The following is a 13,346-nucleotide window of genomic DNA, read 5'->3' as shown; positions in this document are numbered from 1 at the left end:
GACGTGCACACAGAGGGGCTGGGCGGAACCAAAGCGAAGAAGGACTACAAATAAATTAGAGCCTTTCGGAACGGTGGGGAAAGGGAGGTTGAGTAAATGGAGGAGGGACGGGAAGGGGGCAGGAGGAATGAAGACGGACAAAGCGTAATAAATTGCGAGGGTTGAGGTGGGAAAAAATAAATAAATAAATGCCTTATTCTGGGTGTCGTGTCTGAATTTTCTTTTTCTTTTTTTTTTTTTTTTTGGCGCCATCCATCTTCCACTCTCTCTTCTTCTCCTCCTGCCCCTTTTCCTACTTCCACTTTTTTGCTTCATACCGTCTCTTGTTTTTTTTTTTTTTTTTTTTTTCTGTGTGTGTGTTCCTCTTTTTCGTGATCGTTGGTCTGCGTGCTCTTTTGACAACTCTGTCTGCTCCATACACACACACACACACACACACACACGCCCTTATATATATATATGCACGCGCATGCGTGCTCATGCACACTACCTCGCGTGTGCCATCACCCACATTTTTTTTGATGTTTCATCGCCAAAAATGTGCGCGGACACAAACGAACCAAAATGTTTTCCATTGATATGCTTGCAGGCATAATATGTCTCTCTTGTCGAGTGAATTTTGACACTTGCCGCGCACTCACCTCCTGTTCGCTTGTAAAGCAGCAAGGAACAAAATGGAGCATTGCTGTTGATCCTTTTTTTTCCCCCTCCGTCCAACGACCACAACCACCACAACAACAGTATGTCTTTTTTTTTTTTTTTTTTTTTTTTTTTTGCCAGTGAAAGGAGAGGAAAGGAATTTAACTGAAAGGTATTTAAATAAATAAAACTGTATTTGTGCACAGTCGAACGGAGTCTGGAAATAGAGGCCGACACGAGCGAGTGAAAGCAAGAAACAAAGAGGAGAGACAGCCTAAAGAAATAGAAGCCGGGCATCACCTCGCCATAAAACAAGTATTGCACATATACTAAGTAATTGCGTGAGTTAGAGGCAAAATGGCAATTCACGCCACCAGGAGATGGACGGAAGGGCTTTTGTCGTCCTTTTCAATGATTCTCGTGAGTGAGATTGGTGACAAGACGTTTTTTATCGCCTGTTTGATGGCCATGCGCCACAGTAAGGTTCTGGTTTTTCTCGGTGCTATTGGTGCACTGGCTGGCATGACGGTGCTGTCGGCGCTAATGGGGTTGGTGGTTCCCAGTGTGCTGTCGGTGCGGGTCACAAAGATGCTAGCTGTTGTCTTGTTCTTTGGCTTTGGGGGGAAAATCTTGTACGATGAGTTTGCCAAGCGAGGGCAGGGCGATGCCGAGAGTGATGACGAGATGACGGAGGCTGCTGCCATCATTCGGAAGAAGGATCCGAACGATGCCGTTGAAGCAGGCAGTATTAGTTCCACAGGTGCAGGCTGTGCCCGGCGTCACTGGTTCGCGTTCCATCCCGTGATGGCAGAGGTCTTCGCGCTCACATTCGTTGCGGAGTGGGGTGATCGTAGCCAACTTGCCACCATCGCCCTTGCGGCGGCGAAGAACCCTTTCGCCGTTACTATTGGAGGCGTGTTGGGGCATGCCGTGTGTACCGGCGTTGCTGTGCTTTGCGGAAACATGACTGCGAGGTATGTTTCCATGAGAAGCGTGAATATTGTGGGCGGTGGGCTTTTTATAGTTTTTGCCCTGGCAACTCTGTACGAGCTCGTTACCAACACCCATCACATTGACGAGATGCGGCAACAGAAAAAAGAGTGAAAAACAGACAGCGACGTCGCTGGAGGGGGAAATATTTATTTTGGACAATTTTTAATGAGTTCTGATGCAATTACTAACAAGTAGATGATTAAGAAAGAAAGAAAAAATAAATAAATAAAAGGAGAAAAAAGCCTACTCGGAGGCAGAACTGAAGGAAAATTTGGATAAGAAGGTTTTTTTTTTCCGCTAGATTTTGAGGCTTTGGCTTTTTTCTTTACTTATTGGATTTCGTCCTTTTGCTCCGTGCCCCTTCTTTTTTTTTTTTTTTTTTTTTTTTTTTTTTGCCATTCCATGCCATGCCTGTCTATCTCTGTATTATATATGGAGGCATTGATTTTTGCCGTGGGCGACCTTTGTGTTTTTAAAAAAACTTTTTATTGACTCTGGTGGTGAGAAGCCTGACGGAATATGCGGGGCGATGGGGGATGGAGGCCGCATCATGCAGGCATATCAATGTATATTTGTATTTTTGTCTGTGCATTAGGAAGATATGCACATTTCACCTTCTCTTTCTGTGTGAGTGTGTGTGTGCGGAGAGTGGAGGGTGGAGGGGAGAGAGCCGTGGTGCGTGTGGGGTAACGCTGTTCTTCTTCATCCGGTTCTGTGGGGCGTGCAGCGTCAGAAAGAGAAAGTGTGAGAGTAGGAGCCACACGCAGGGCGAGGCAAACGAAGTCCACCCATTGCAATGGGCTGAAAGGAATTCAAGTGGTGTTTTGACTAATACGGGCATGACGAACCATGCGGCAGCAAGGAGGCCTAATTGCGACGAAACCAAGCAGAGGGAAGGACTCCAACGCCAGTAACACACAACAGCGAATGGAGTGTTGCTCCACGCAGGGGGGGAAGTGGACAAGAGGGAAGAGAGAGTAGAAACAAAAAACACAGAAGTAACGCATTTATTTTGTCGCTCTGTTAATTCTGGAACAATACCAGCCCAAAAAAAGAAAAAAAAAATATGAAACGAAAAGAAAAGAAGAGCGAAGTGCACTGGACTGTTTTTGCCTTCTTATATATGTAATATATTTGGCTTTTTTTTTCTTTTTGAAAGTTCCTGCGCTGTGTGGTTGTGTTTGTGGGTGGATGCGTGATGGCTGCGGATGCCCAATTGCATAAATGCGCGTACTTTTTTTTTTTGTTTTTGTTTTTGTTTTGGCGGCTTTCCAAAGTGAAGGGAGGGGTAAATTTATACTACTAATACTACTGCTACTACCTAAGAAAGGAGAAAAAAAAGGGGGTTAACGGAGCACAAAACACAAAATAATAAAAAAGAAAAGAGTAAAAGTAAGAAGGGCAGTTAGGAGACAGACGGGTTTGATTGTATCGTTTTTTCTCTTTTTTCTTTTCCTTCTCTTTGCATCTGCCCGGGGGGGTCTACGTTAACTCCTTCTGCTGCGTGGTTTAAGACCGGAGGGGGGTTAGGGGTGGCGGCTACGGTCTCGGGGGCAATGAACGGGGCGATGAACAGTGCACACCCGACCAGCAATGGTTATGCACCGGGATTTCAACCGAAGGAGAATCCACCAAAAGTTCTCTTCAACGTTTGCCGAAAAGAGTTGTATCATCCCAACAAGGGCTACAAACAGTTGGCTCGTCGCCTGAAGCAAGTCGGCACTGTAGACATGAACAAGGAGGATATTACGTTAGACCGTCTTTTACCATATGACATTGTTGTCTTTGGTTCTTCACAAGAGAAACTCACCGAAGAAGATCTTACCGTCATTCGAGATTATGTTGAGCACGGTGGTTCCGTCATTATGCTGTTTGGTGATGGGCACGGTGGTCGTTATTCTTACCTTAACCGGACGCTGGATGAGTGGACAGGCATTACTCTTAACGAAGATTGTGTGGTACGTACCGTCATGAACAAATACCTGCATCCTAAAGAAGTGTGTGTTGCGCATGGGGTGACAAACAGGGCCATAAATAAGGCCGCTGGAAAAAGTGTTTTGGGAGCTCCCGGGCATCAGGGTGATCGTGGGGGTTTTATGGCAGGTGGCTCGACCTTTGGTGATCGTTCAGCTCCTCTGACACTCAATCGAACCGTCGTCACCGGTCCCTGGGGAGGTATGATGTCGAATGCTGCCACAACGGCTATGCAGCAACAAATGGCGGAAGAGGCTGCAGCAGATGGTCCTACCAGTCTCGTATTTGTGTACCCACACGGCCTGAGTTTCAATGTGAACCGCCCGGCAGTGCCCATCCTTAGCAGTGGGTTCATGGCCTACCCGTTAAATCGCCCCATTGCCGCGGTGTGGGAATGCAGTGAATTAGTGGAGCACAACGGTCAAAAGAAACAGGGAAAGCTGCTTCTCATAGGCAGCGGCCTCTTAATGGAGGATAACTGGTTCGGGAAGGAAGAAAATGAGTTGCTAACGACTGTATTATTCGATTACATGAATCACAAGGTGAAACTGAACCAAATTGATGCCGATGAACCAGACATCACGGACTACAACCATGTTCCAGACACCGCATCCCTCTCAGAGCGACTGCGTGTTGCGGTGGAGCAACAGGAAGAGTTACCGCGTGATTTTACCAAGCTTTTTCAAACTGAATCATTCAAACTTGACACAGACATTATCCCAGAAGTTATTGAGGCGTACAACAAACTCAATGTCAAACAAGAGCCCCTAACTCTTATTCCACCGGAGTTTCTGACGCCTCTTCCTCCAGTGAAGCCAGCAGTGTTTGAACCAACCCATCGGGATCCGATGCTGCCTGCGTTAGACCTCTTTGACCTAGATGAAGAGTTTGCGCCTGAGAAGGTGCGGTTAAGTCAATTGACAAACAAGTGCAAACCAGAGGATGTCCAATTTTACATTTTGCAAGCCGCAGAAATCCTTGGCGTCACAAAGAAGTTACGAAGTCCACGTAATCGTGACCCTCGCGCATTGTTAGACTACGTATTTCGCCAGGTTGTGCAATATAAGAAAGTCAACGCTGGCAGTATGCATACGACATCCAATGCGGGGCTGGATTCCTACAGTATGGACCCCAATGCAGCAGCTGCTGCTGCCGCAGGTAGCATGACGCGGGTGATACGCGTTTCCACGGGTGAAAATGGGAATAGAGACACAACACCGTTCGATGACAACGTACCGTGGACACTGCAACTCCAAGCGGACTTTGGCAGTGGAAACATTACGGGGAAATTTATATTGCATACATCTTCCATGCATTTCCCTGCACAAGAGGCTTCACTGGAGGGCACAATAAAGCCACCCGGGGAACGGGAATACCCAATGGAATGGGGTGTTCTGGTGCGCGGGGCAAACGATGAGCAAACCTTTTTCGTATTTCTTGCGATGCTGCAGGGCAACTCGCTACGTGGCGTTTGCGAAGTGGCTTCTGGAAATGGCAATACCCGAAACTTCTTATATGAAATTGAGGAGCTTTAGCAAACAAAAAAAAAAAAAAGCAAAGTTCTGAATGAGTGGGGGATGGGTGGTGCGTGTAAGGGAGCGATAGACTTTTTTGCGGTGGCAGTAATCACGAGTTGCGGGAGCGAAGGGGTGAATAGAATGGCGAACAAATGGAGGGTAAACACAAAACAGCAGGAAAATATCAAAAGCGGCAAACAAATCCGGAGAACAATTGACAACAAGTGGCGTTTTTTTTTGTTTGTTTGTTTGTTTGTTTGTGTGTATATAAAGGGGGCCGCAATGAAAAAAAAAAAAATGTACAGCAATGCTGGTTACAGCAGAAAACCCACCGCCCTTCTTTGGTAATAAATCCAAAGCCTTTTGTTGTTGTTGTTGTTTTATTTGGCTGTCGACCTCTCTCCAGTTTTCTCAGTCTACATGGTGGGGTCGCAGCCGAAGGGTCTGGTGGGGGGGAGACGGTTATATAGGGAAGCGGCATCTCAACACGAGGCAGGCGACGGAGTTTATATTTGGCACGAACTTGCATGGAAAAAGAGATGCAGAAGAAGGAAGAACTAGAGAATGACAAGCGAAAAGCAGAAGCCAAAGTGCACCCGGACAGTCGTGAAGGGTTTGTCACTCTGTTTGATGGGTGTTGTCTCTCTGTGCTGCATGTGCAGTTATCCGTGGGCACGAGGAAGTGAGTTTCTTGCTTGTTTTGTGTGTTGTTCTCACTTTTTACCTTTTTTTTTTTTTTTTTCTTTTCTTCTTGATTGGACTCCCATTTTTTTTTTTTTTTTTTTTGTGTGTGTGTATTGTTGTTGTTGTTGCTGCCGTGTGGTGCCTTAGCGTCTTCATTGCCTCACGCACGCAGAGGCAAATACATAAGAACGGTTGCAGAGAATAGTTATAGATCGCAACTAATTTTCTTTCACTTTAGCCACGTTGTGTGAATTGTGTGGGTGTGGAGTGAGTGAAGAACAAACCCCAACACAAGCAACATCGGTGGCAACAATATCCAGAAGGAAGGAAGACGAAAAAAAAAACGAAAAGAAAAAAAAAAAAAGAGGGAGAGAGATAGACACAATAGACGCCGAAAAAGAAAACGGAGGGGGAGGAGGCAAAGAAAAGTTAAAGGAAACATTTATTAAGGGTGTGGGCATTATTTTTTCTTTGGTATATATTTGCCAATGCGACTGAACATTACGACACCGAATGAGCGTCACGATGATGCCTGTACGTGTGTGGCTGTGTCCTTGATGGGTGACGTCATCAGCGCTGGGGACGATTTTGTGCTTCGCCGGTGGAGCCCAAATGGCGAGCCACTTGGCAAAGTACATCAGTTTGACAGCTGCATTACATACATCACCTGGGTCCCTCTCCAGGGAGGACGGAAAGGACGGGGGGCCGCGGCAGGAACAATTGAGGGAAAAGACAACTGCCTTGTAGCGTGTGCTGATGGAACTTTTTCTTTTTTGAACGCGGCGTCCGGTCGCGTAGAACGTACCGTTGAGGCGCACGTTGGCAGCATAACTGGACTTGTTTACTCTGCTGACGCCTCTTCGATTGTGTCGTCTGGGGAAGATGGCTGTGTGAAGGTCTGGTCGCAGGCCGGCATTCCGCGCACGACGCTGGTTTCGGTTGGAAAGTGCGTTTACGCCCTTTGCTGGGGATCTGAAACGACAGAACTTGGTGGCGACTGCGTACTGTACTGTTTTGGCAGTGATGTGGTCATTAAGCCTCTTAACCCAACCATAAAAAGGCAACTAAAGTGGAAGGCACACAACGGGGTTGTGTTGGCTGTGGATTGGTCTCTCATGACGGGATTTATCGTTACCGGTGGCGAGGATGGTACATATAAAGTATGGGATCCTTGTGGGCGTAGTATCTACGTCTCTGCTGCCGGTGGGCATCCGTGTACGGCCGTCAAGTTCTCAGCCGACGGTGAAATGTTTGCAGTAGGTTCCTTTATGAACCTGCGGGTGTGCGATAAAACTGGATGGAGTCATACATACGAACGACTTCCGGAAGGTAGTGCCCTTTCACTTCAGTGGACAGCAGATGGAACACAGGTGGTGGCGGGGTGCGGTAGTGGAACGGTTTGCACGGCACAGCTTGTGGACCGTAAACTGTATTGGGGCCAGTATTGTGTGACACTTGTGGATGGTAATAAACTTTTGGTCCAGAACGTTCTTACAGACACGGTGGAGGAACTCGAACTACGTGATAAAGTCATTAAGGTAGAACTGGGCTATGGTTATCTCGTAGCGTGCACCACCACGCAATGTGCATGCTATCCAATTGAGAGACTCTCCGCACCCGTACAATTTGATCTCCGTGATGTTGTCATTACACTCATTCTTGGTGAAAAACAGTTTCTTTTGTCCGACTGCAATGCCGGAATACAGGTTTACTCATACGAGGGCCGACAGATATGTCTTTTGCGTTTGCAGGCGTCTCTTCGACCGGAAATTATGGCACCTGATCTTGTTGCATTGTCTCCAGATACGGTGGCTATTCGCAACCCTGCGGACCCCAAAAAGATTTTTTTTTTTGATACAAATCACGGTAAACCCGTTGATAACGCCACCATCACGCATCATCTTGAGGTGTTGTCGCTGGAGCTCTCGCAGCCGGGTTCTATTAGCGATCGAAAAATTGCCTTTGTGGATCGCAATCGTGATCTTTACTTTGGTTCAGTGCACCAACGGCTTGGGGTGCAGAAGCTTAGCACCATGACATCGAGTTTGGCGTGGCATGATCGGCACGAGATTCTCATTGCCATTGCAGATGGTCATCTCACGACATGGTACTACCCGACAATTGTCTTTTCCGACCGCGACTTGTTAACAACCACGAAGACTGTGCGGGATGACGGTGTAGATGAATTTTCTCGTAATGATCGTATTGTCGCTTTTGATGGCACAAGCGTGGGCGTGCGCCGTGGGGTTGATGGTGCTCTTCTGACGTTTAACACATCCCCGTACCCTCCCATGATCTTCGAACATGTTGCCCAACACGACTGGAGTGGTGCAATTCGTCTGGCACGCTTTTTAGATGACAAGCCGTTGTGGGGGATTCTGACGGGGCTGGCGTTGCGTCAAGGTGAATTAAATGTTGCAGAGGTGGGCTACGGCGCTCTATTTGAACTGGACAAGGTGCGCTACATACGTCACCTGAAGAGCATTCCCACACCTGAGGGACGACAGGCCGAGTTGGCGTTGTTTCAGCGACGACATGCGGAAGCGGAGCGTATTCTTCTGCAAGCGGGACTCACCTACCGCTGTATCGACATGCACACCCGTTTATTTAACTGGGAACGGGCGTTGGAGATTGCAACAGAGAGAAAGACGCATGTGGACATGGTGCTAGCACAGCGCCAGAGATACCTAGAGGCCGTTGGTAAAGAGGAGAACATTCCACTTTTCAGGGAACTTTCGGCGTCGGTGAAGGTGGACTGGGACACGGTACTCGAGAAGATGAAGCAGGAACAGTTGAAGGAGGCACAGCGCCCGGGTGCCAGACCGTATCAATAGAGTTGACGCCTCATTTTCTTGGATGGAGCAAAAAAGCAATTAGAAGAGAGATTGAAGGAGAATTTGGAGGAGCGTGCAGAGTTTTGCGCGCTGTGCGAGGCAACGAAAGAGGAAAAACAGCAAGAAGAAGATGCAGCGGTAGCGCAGGGAACCTCATTTGTTGTTGGTTTTCTTTTTTGTTGTGGCCCTTCTTTTTTTTTTTTTTTTTTTTTTTTTTTTTTTGTTGGTTTTGTGTGTATTTCTGCGTCTGCAATATTTACCCTCTTCCTTTTTCTTCCTCTCACTCTCCCAATAATGTAATTAACCCCTTTTTGGTTACTTTTCCCCCTTCATCGGCGGGTCCATTGGAGGCCGTGATCCACTTTTTTATTTCGGACGCCTTCATTCCCGTCAATTTGTCTGGTCAATGTGGGCAGGAAGAAGCGGAAGAAGAAGAAAAAAAAAAAAAAAAGAAAAAAAGAGGCCATCACAACTCCAATGCACTCCGCGCAAATTACATATATATATATATATTTATATTTCTTCTATGTAGGTATCACGTGGTAACTGTCTTTCTTTCTCACTCTTCGTGTATGTGTGTAAGGGGGGCTTCTCAGCGTTGCTGCATCCGAGCATATTACATAATACATTTTTCCCAGCTTGCACACTTTTTTTTACTCTTTTTCTTTTTGTTGTTTATGCACGTTGCCGTTGGTTTGCAGCACGAAGGTCTGGTGCATTTAAAGAAAAGAAAAAGAGAACAAAAAGGGGACACGTTGGAAGATGATAGGCGGTCAGCACACAAAGGAACGTCTAAGCGAGCGCCTGCAAGATTGCCAAAACCAACCAAAGAACCGTGGCTACCTCCCGGGCACGAAGCTGTTGACAGGTGGATACAGCACCAGAACCCTTCAGGGAAACTGGGCTGAGGAACGCATGGACGCCGGCTACTACGATGGTGAGGCGGTCTTTCCCACGCATCTTGCAAGGGCGTGGACGACGGACTACCGCACCATGACAAACAACGTCAGTGGCTCCCTTACCCGCCCCGTGTTTGATCAGGCCACGTTAATGGACATTGTGGATCATAAGCATCGCTCGTACCCTGCGCACCAACCGTACTTGGATCAGCAGCGTGATGAGGTTATGCAAGAACGCTTCAAGACGACAACACGGACATCGTACATAAATCCGGAGGAGAGAAAACGAGAGGCGCAACTGCACATTCCACCTGTTATTGGCCGCACGCCCACGGCACAGGCGAGAGCAGTGATCCTTCGCATTCAACGCCAGCTTTTGCTTTCGCGGCATGGCGAGTCCGCATTTCCCGGAAACATTTTACGTCAAATACGACTCACTCTGCAACGCAACGATACTGCCGGGGAGGGGATGCTTACAGTGGAAGAAGCGGAAAAGGGATTTGAAGAAGCCTCTCTGGTGGTAAGTAGACCGGAATGTGTGGCGCTCGTTCGTGCATTTGATCTTAAAGAGGATGGGACTATTTCAATTGCTAAAATAATGGAAGAATTGCGCGGTGAACTGCGTGATCGTCGCTACAGTCTTGTGGAGAAGGTTTATGAGATGTTGAAAGGCTTTTCTCCGGATGGTATTGTACGCCTCCAGCGTCTCGCAGAACTTGTCGATGTGGATAGCATGAACGCCGTGATGAACGGCAAAGTTGCATCCTCTCTTGCGCACGACGCCTTTGTGGAGCAATGGGACTTGCCAATCGACTCGTACATCTCCTTCGAGAATTTTTTACTGTATTTCATGGACGCGTCCTTTGAGATTGAGAGCGATCAGGAGTTTGAGGTGTTTATGCGCAACGTCTGGCATCTAAGCGGGGGGAACGGAAAGTCAATGAATACATCCTGTCGTCGTGTGCGTGTGGTACACAGGAATGGCCGCATTACCACACAAGAGGTGAAGAATGATCTGTGCATTAAGGATAGCGACCCAAACTTGCAGGAGCGCATCATTGCAAACTTGGCGTCGTGGGGGATTAAAGACGTTGCTCGGGTAGAAGTGTTGCCGAGGAATCTGTAACTTATAATGATCTCGCGATTGTTGTTCTTCTTGTTATAGTTGTTGTTTTATTGTGGTGAGTGAGGTCTTGTTACCCTTGCTGTCTACATTGCCTTGGTTGCATGTCTTGCCGCTGTTAGATGTTGTTACCGTTGTTTTTTTGGCGGTGTTTGTGGCGTCTTCATGTAAGCCCTTTTTTTTCCTTTTTTTTTTTTTTCAGTCTATCAAAAGAGAGAGGAGTGGGGTGGGCTTTGTGTTGTGTTGTGGATGTATGTTGATGTAAATACTGTATGTATCGTGAATAAATTTTGGCAAACACAAAGTGGCATTTTTTTTTTTTTTTTTTTTTTTTTTTCCCTTAAGCCTTCTCCGATACGGTGTCTTTTGTGAAGCACGCATTTACGTTCACTTGTCTACCATCTGCTGGCCAATTTTTACATTGGTTTTCACGCCCATTTATTTGTACATGTATGAATGTGCGTGTCACGGGCCATTGTTGTCGTTGCTGTTGAATTGGTGTTTGTTTACCAATTCTTCTCTCTCTCTCTCTCTCTGTGTGTGTCTTTCTTTCCCCATTCTGGAGGCTATCCGCCCTCCACTTTGCAGCGCGCCCCTCGCCGACACCGGAGAGTCTCTGCGAGGGAGTGAAAAGGAAGGAACACACAGAGTAACTGCTCAGGAAATTACCCAAAAAAAGAAAAAAAAGGGGGGGTAAAAAAACCGGGGATTATTGGAATGTTTCATCGGCACTTGTGTAAACTCTGCTCCAAGACGCCCTCTGCAGCCACGCTGGCCTCACCACTCGGCAAACTGCAGGAAGAGAGGGGGGAGGGTGTCGCAAAAGACCCGAAAAAGGACAAGCAGCACAGACAAATATTTTTGCAAAAGTTCCGTGAGCGACTGGACAGCGACACGACGGGCAAAAACACACTGGCCGGATTTATTGACCTTCCCGAGGGGATTTCGCCGACGATGGCGGCGGTTGGCCCGCTGAAACGGGGCGAGGAGCCGCTGCCGCCGTGGTTGAAGATGAAGGTTGCGAAGGGCGTCTCACGGCTTCCGCGCTTCAACAGGATTCGAAATTCCATGAGAGAGAAGCGCCTGGCGACAGTGTGCGAAGAAGCCAAGTGCCCCAACATTGGCGAATGCTGGGGTGGGGACGAGGAGGAGGGCACCGCGACGGCAACGATCATGGTTATGGGATCGCATTGCACACGAGGTTGTCGCTTCTGTTCTGTGCTGACGAGCCGCACGCCGCCTCCACTTGACCCAGACGAGCCGCAAAAAGTTGCAAACGCTGTCGCAGAGATGGGAGTTGATTACATTGTTATGACGATGGTTGATCGTGACGATTTGACTGACGGTGGGGCTGCACATGTTGTGCGGTGTGTGAATACCATTAAGGAGAAGAACCCGTTGTTGCTCCTCGAGGCTTTGGTGGGCGACTTCCACGGCGATCTTAAACTTGTGGAGACGGTCGCCTTATCGCCGCTTAGTGTTTATGCACACAACATTGAGTGTGTGGAGCGTATTACACCAAATGTGCGGGATCGGCGCGCCTCGTATCGTCAATCGCTCAAAGTACTTGAGCATGTCAACTCCTTTACTAAGGGCGCGATGCTCACAAAGAGCAGCATCATGTTGGGTCTCGGTGAGAAGGAGGAGGAGGTGAGACAAACCCTTCGAGACCTGCGTACTGCCGGTGTTTCAGCGGTAACACTCGGCCAGTACTTGCAACCAGCACGCACGCGTCTGAAGGTGAGCAGATACGCACACCCAAAGGAGTTTCAAATGTGGGAGGAAGAGGCAATGGCGATGGGTTTCTTATACTGCGCCTCAGGGCCACTGGTGCGTAGTTCGTATCGGGCGGGGGAATATTATATCAAGAGCCTTGTAAAGCAACGCGGAGCCGCCGCCACAAAATCGAATACCACTACCACTACTACTACTACTACTACTACTACTACTACTAACACCGCATCACTTGCCGCTGCTACTGTGACGGATTCGGCGACATTGCAGGGAGAATAAGTGAGGGAAATTTGACTCATACAGGGCCATTAAGACGAACGAAAGAGAAATTTAAAAAAAAAATGGAAAGAAAAAGCTGAAAAAGACGGTGCGAGTAAATATTGACCGGTGATGCTTTGATGTTGTTTTTGTTTTTCTACGGATGCCATCCGTTTTTATTTACGTTGATGTGCACTCATCATTTCACTCTCTGTCCGTGTGCCCCGGTCTGTGGGGAAGAGCACAGTCATCAAAAATGAACAAAAGATTTTTTTTTTTTTGTCCTGTTGACTTTATTTGACTTTTTATTTGTTGCGCTTATGTTCACTTGTGTGTCCTCTCCATCTTCTTTTCTCTCTTTTTGTTTGCCGTGTGTTGTGTTGTGTTGGGTGGAGGGCATCCGCCACATTTTGTTTTGTTTTTTTTCTCCGCAGTGCCGTCAGCGCGTACTTCTGCCGCGTCGCTTCTTTCACGAAGTTCGTGGGCGGAGTCTGGCGCAGCGACGACGACAGCCGTGCGGGGGGAACTGCACCAAAAAAAAAAAAAAAAGGAGGTTTAAAAGGCGCCAACAGAAGCGAAGGAAGAAAAAAGAAAAAAGAAGGGCAGGGCGGGTTGCGTGGACGCCAGTCAGCAGAAGGGAAGACACAAACATCTTTTGTTTTTGTTTTTGTTTTTGTTTTTTTTTTTCGTT

General features: G+C 47.6%; 5 protein-coding genes across 5 annotated transcripts, besides 21 other annotated features; all 5 read left to right on the top strand.

Moving 5' to 3' along the window:
* Nucleotides 1-7,057: part of a sequence feature (heterozygous, Esmeraldo-like haplotype) that runs on past the window's edge.
* Nucleotides 217-244: a microsatellite.
* Nucleotides 327-348: a microsatellite.
* Nucleotides 415-443: a microsatellite.
* Nucleotides 748-775: a microsatellite.
* Tc00.1047053506211.50 (uncharacterized protein) lies at nt 997-1,743 on the top strand (the record flags this gene model as incomplete). The annotated part of the gene is made up of 1 exon (XM_814356.1): nt 997-1,743. One exon carries the CDS (start codon nt 997-999, stop codon nt 1,741-1,743), a length of 747 nt encoding a protein of 248 aa, XP_819449.1.
* Nucleotides 1,994-2,026: a microsatellite.
* Nucleotides 2,680-2,726: a sequence feature (T-rich).
* Nucleotides 2,867-2,894: a microsatellite.
* Nucleotides 3,189-5,141, top strand: Tc00.1047053506211.40 (intraflagellar transport protein component, putative; the record flags this gene model as incomplete). The annotated part of the gene is made up of 1 exon (XM_814355.1): nt 3,189-5,141. The coding sequence occupies one exon, from the start codon at nt 3,189-3,191 to the stop codon at nt 5,139-5,141; it is 1,953 nt and encodes a 650-aa protein (XP_819448.1).
* Nucleotides 5,356-5,388: a microsatellite.
* Nucleotides 5,849-5,909: a sequence feature (A-rich).
* Nucleotides 6,142-6,171: a microsatellite.
* Nucleotides 6,296-8,641, top strand: Tc00.1047053506211.30 (hypothetical protein, conserved; the record flags this gene model as incomplete). Its single annotated transcript, XM_814354.1, has 1 exon — nt 6,296-8,641. One exon carries the CDS (start codon nt 6,296-6,298, stop codon nt 8,639-8,641), a length of 2,346 nt encoding a protein of 781 aa, XP_819447.1.
* Nucleotides 7,058-7,236: a sequence feature (haploid, non-Esmeraldo-like haplotype).
* Nucleotides 7,237-7,750: a sequence feature (areas merged during assembly that could not be assigned to a particular haplotype. This can correspond to areas where the two haplotypes were merged or to regions with more than two copies in the genome that were merged during assembly.).
* Nucleotides 7,751-7,833: a sequence feature (areas merged during assembly that could not be assigned to a particular haplotype. This can correspond to areas where the two haplotypes were merged or to regions with more than two copies in the genome that were merged during assembly.).
* Nucleotides 7,834-13,346: a sequence feature (heterozygous, Esmeraldo-like haplotype).
* Nucleotides 8,830-8,863: a microsatellite.
* Nucleotides 9,068-9,100: a microsatellite.
* Nucleotides 9,139-9,162: a sequence feature (AT_rich).
* Nucleotides 9,404-10,666, top strand: Tc00.1047053506211.20 (hypothetical protein, conserved; the record flags this gene model as incomplete). Its single annotated transcript, XM_814353.1, has 1 exon — nt 9,404-10,666. One exon carries the CDS (start codon nt 9,404-9,406, stop codon nt 10,664-10,666), a length of 1,263 nt encoding a protein of 420 aa, XP_819446.1.
* Nucleotides 10,974-11,000: a microsatellite.
* Tc00.1047053506211.10 (lipoic acid synthetase, mitochondrial precursor, putative) lies at nt 11,381-12,676 on the top strand (the record flags this gene model as incomplete). The annotated part of the gene is made up of 1 exon (XM_814352.1): nt 11,381-12,676. One exon carries the CDS (start codon nt 11,381-11,383, stop codon nt 12,674-12,676), a length of 1,296 nt encoding a protein of 431 aa, XP_819445.1.
* Nucleotides 12,574-12,617: a microsatellite.
* Nucleotides 13,309-13,342: a microsatellite.

The sequence above is a fragment of the Trypanosoma cruzi genome, genomic scaffold (genome assembly GCF_000209065.1).
Source record: "Trypanosoma cruzi strain CL Brener 1047053516331 genomic scaffold, whole genome shotgun sequence".
NCBI lineage: Eukaryota > Euglenozoa > Kinetoplastea > Trypanosomatida > Trypanosomatidae > Trypanosoma > Trypanosoma cruzi.
This window is presented reverse-complemented; position numbering and strand designations above follow the sequence as displayed.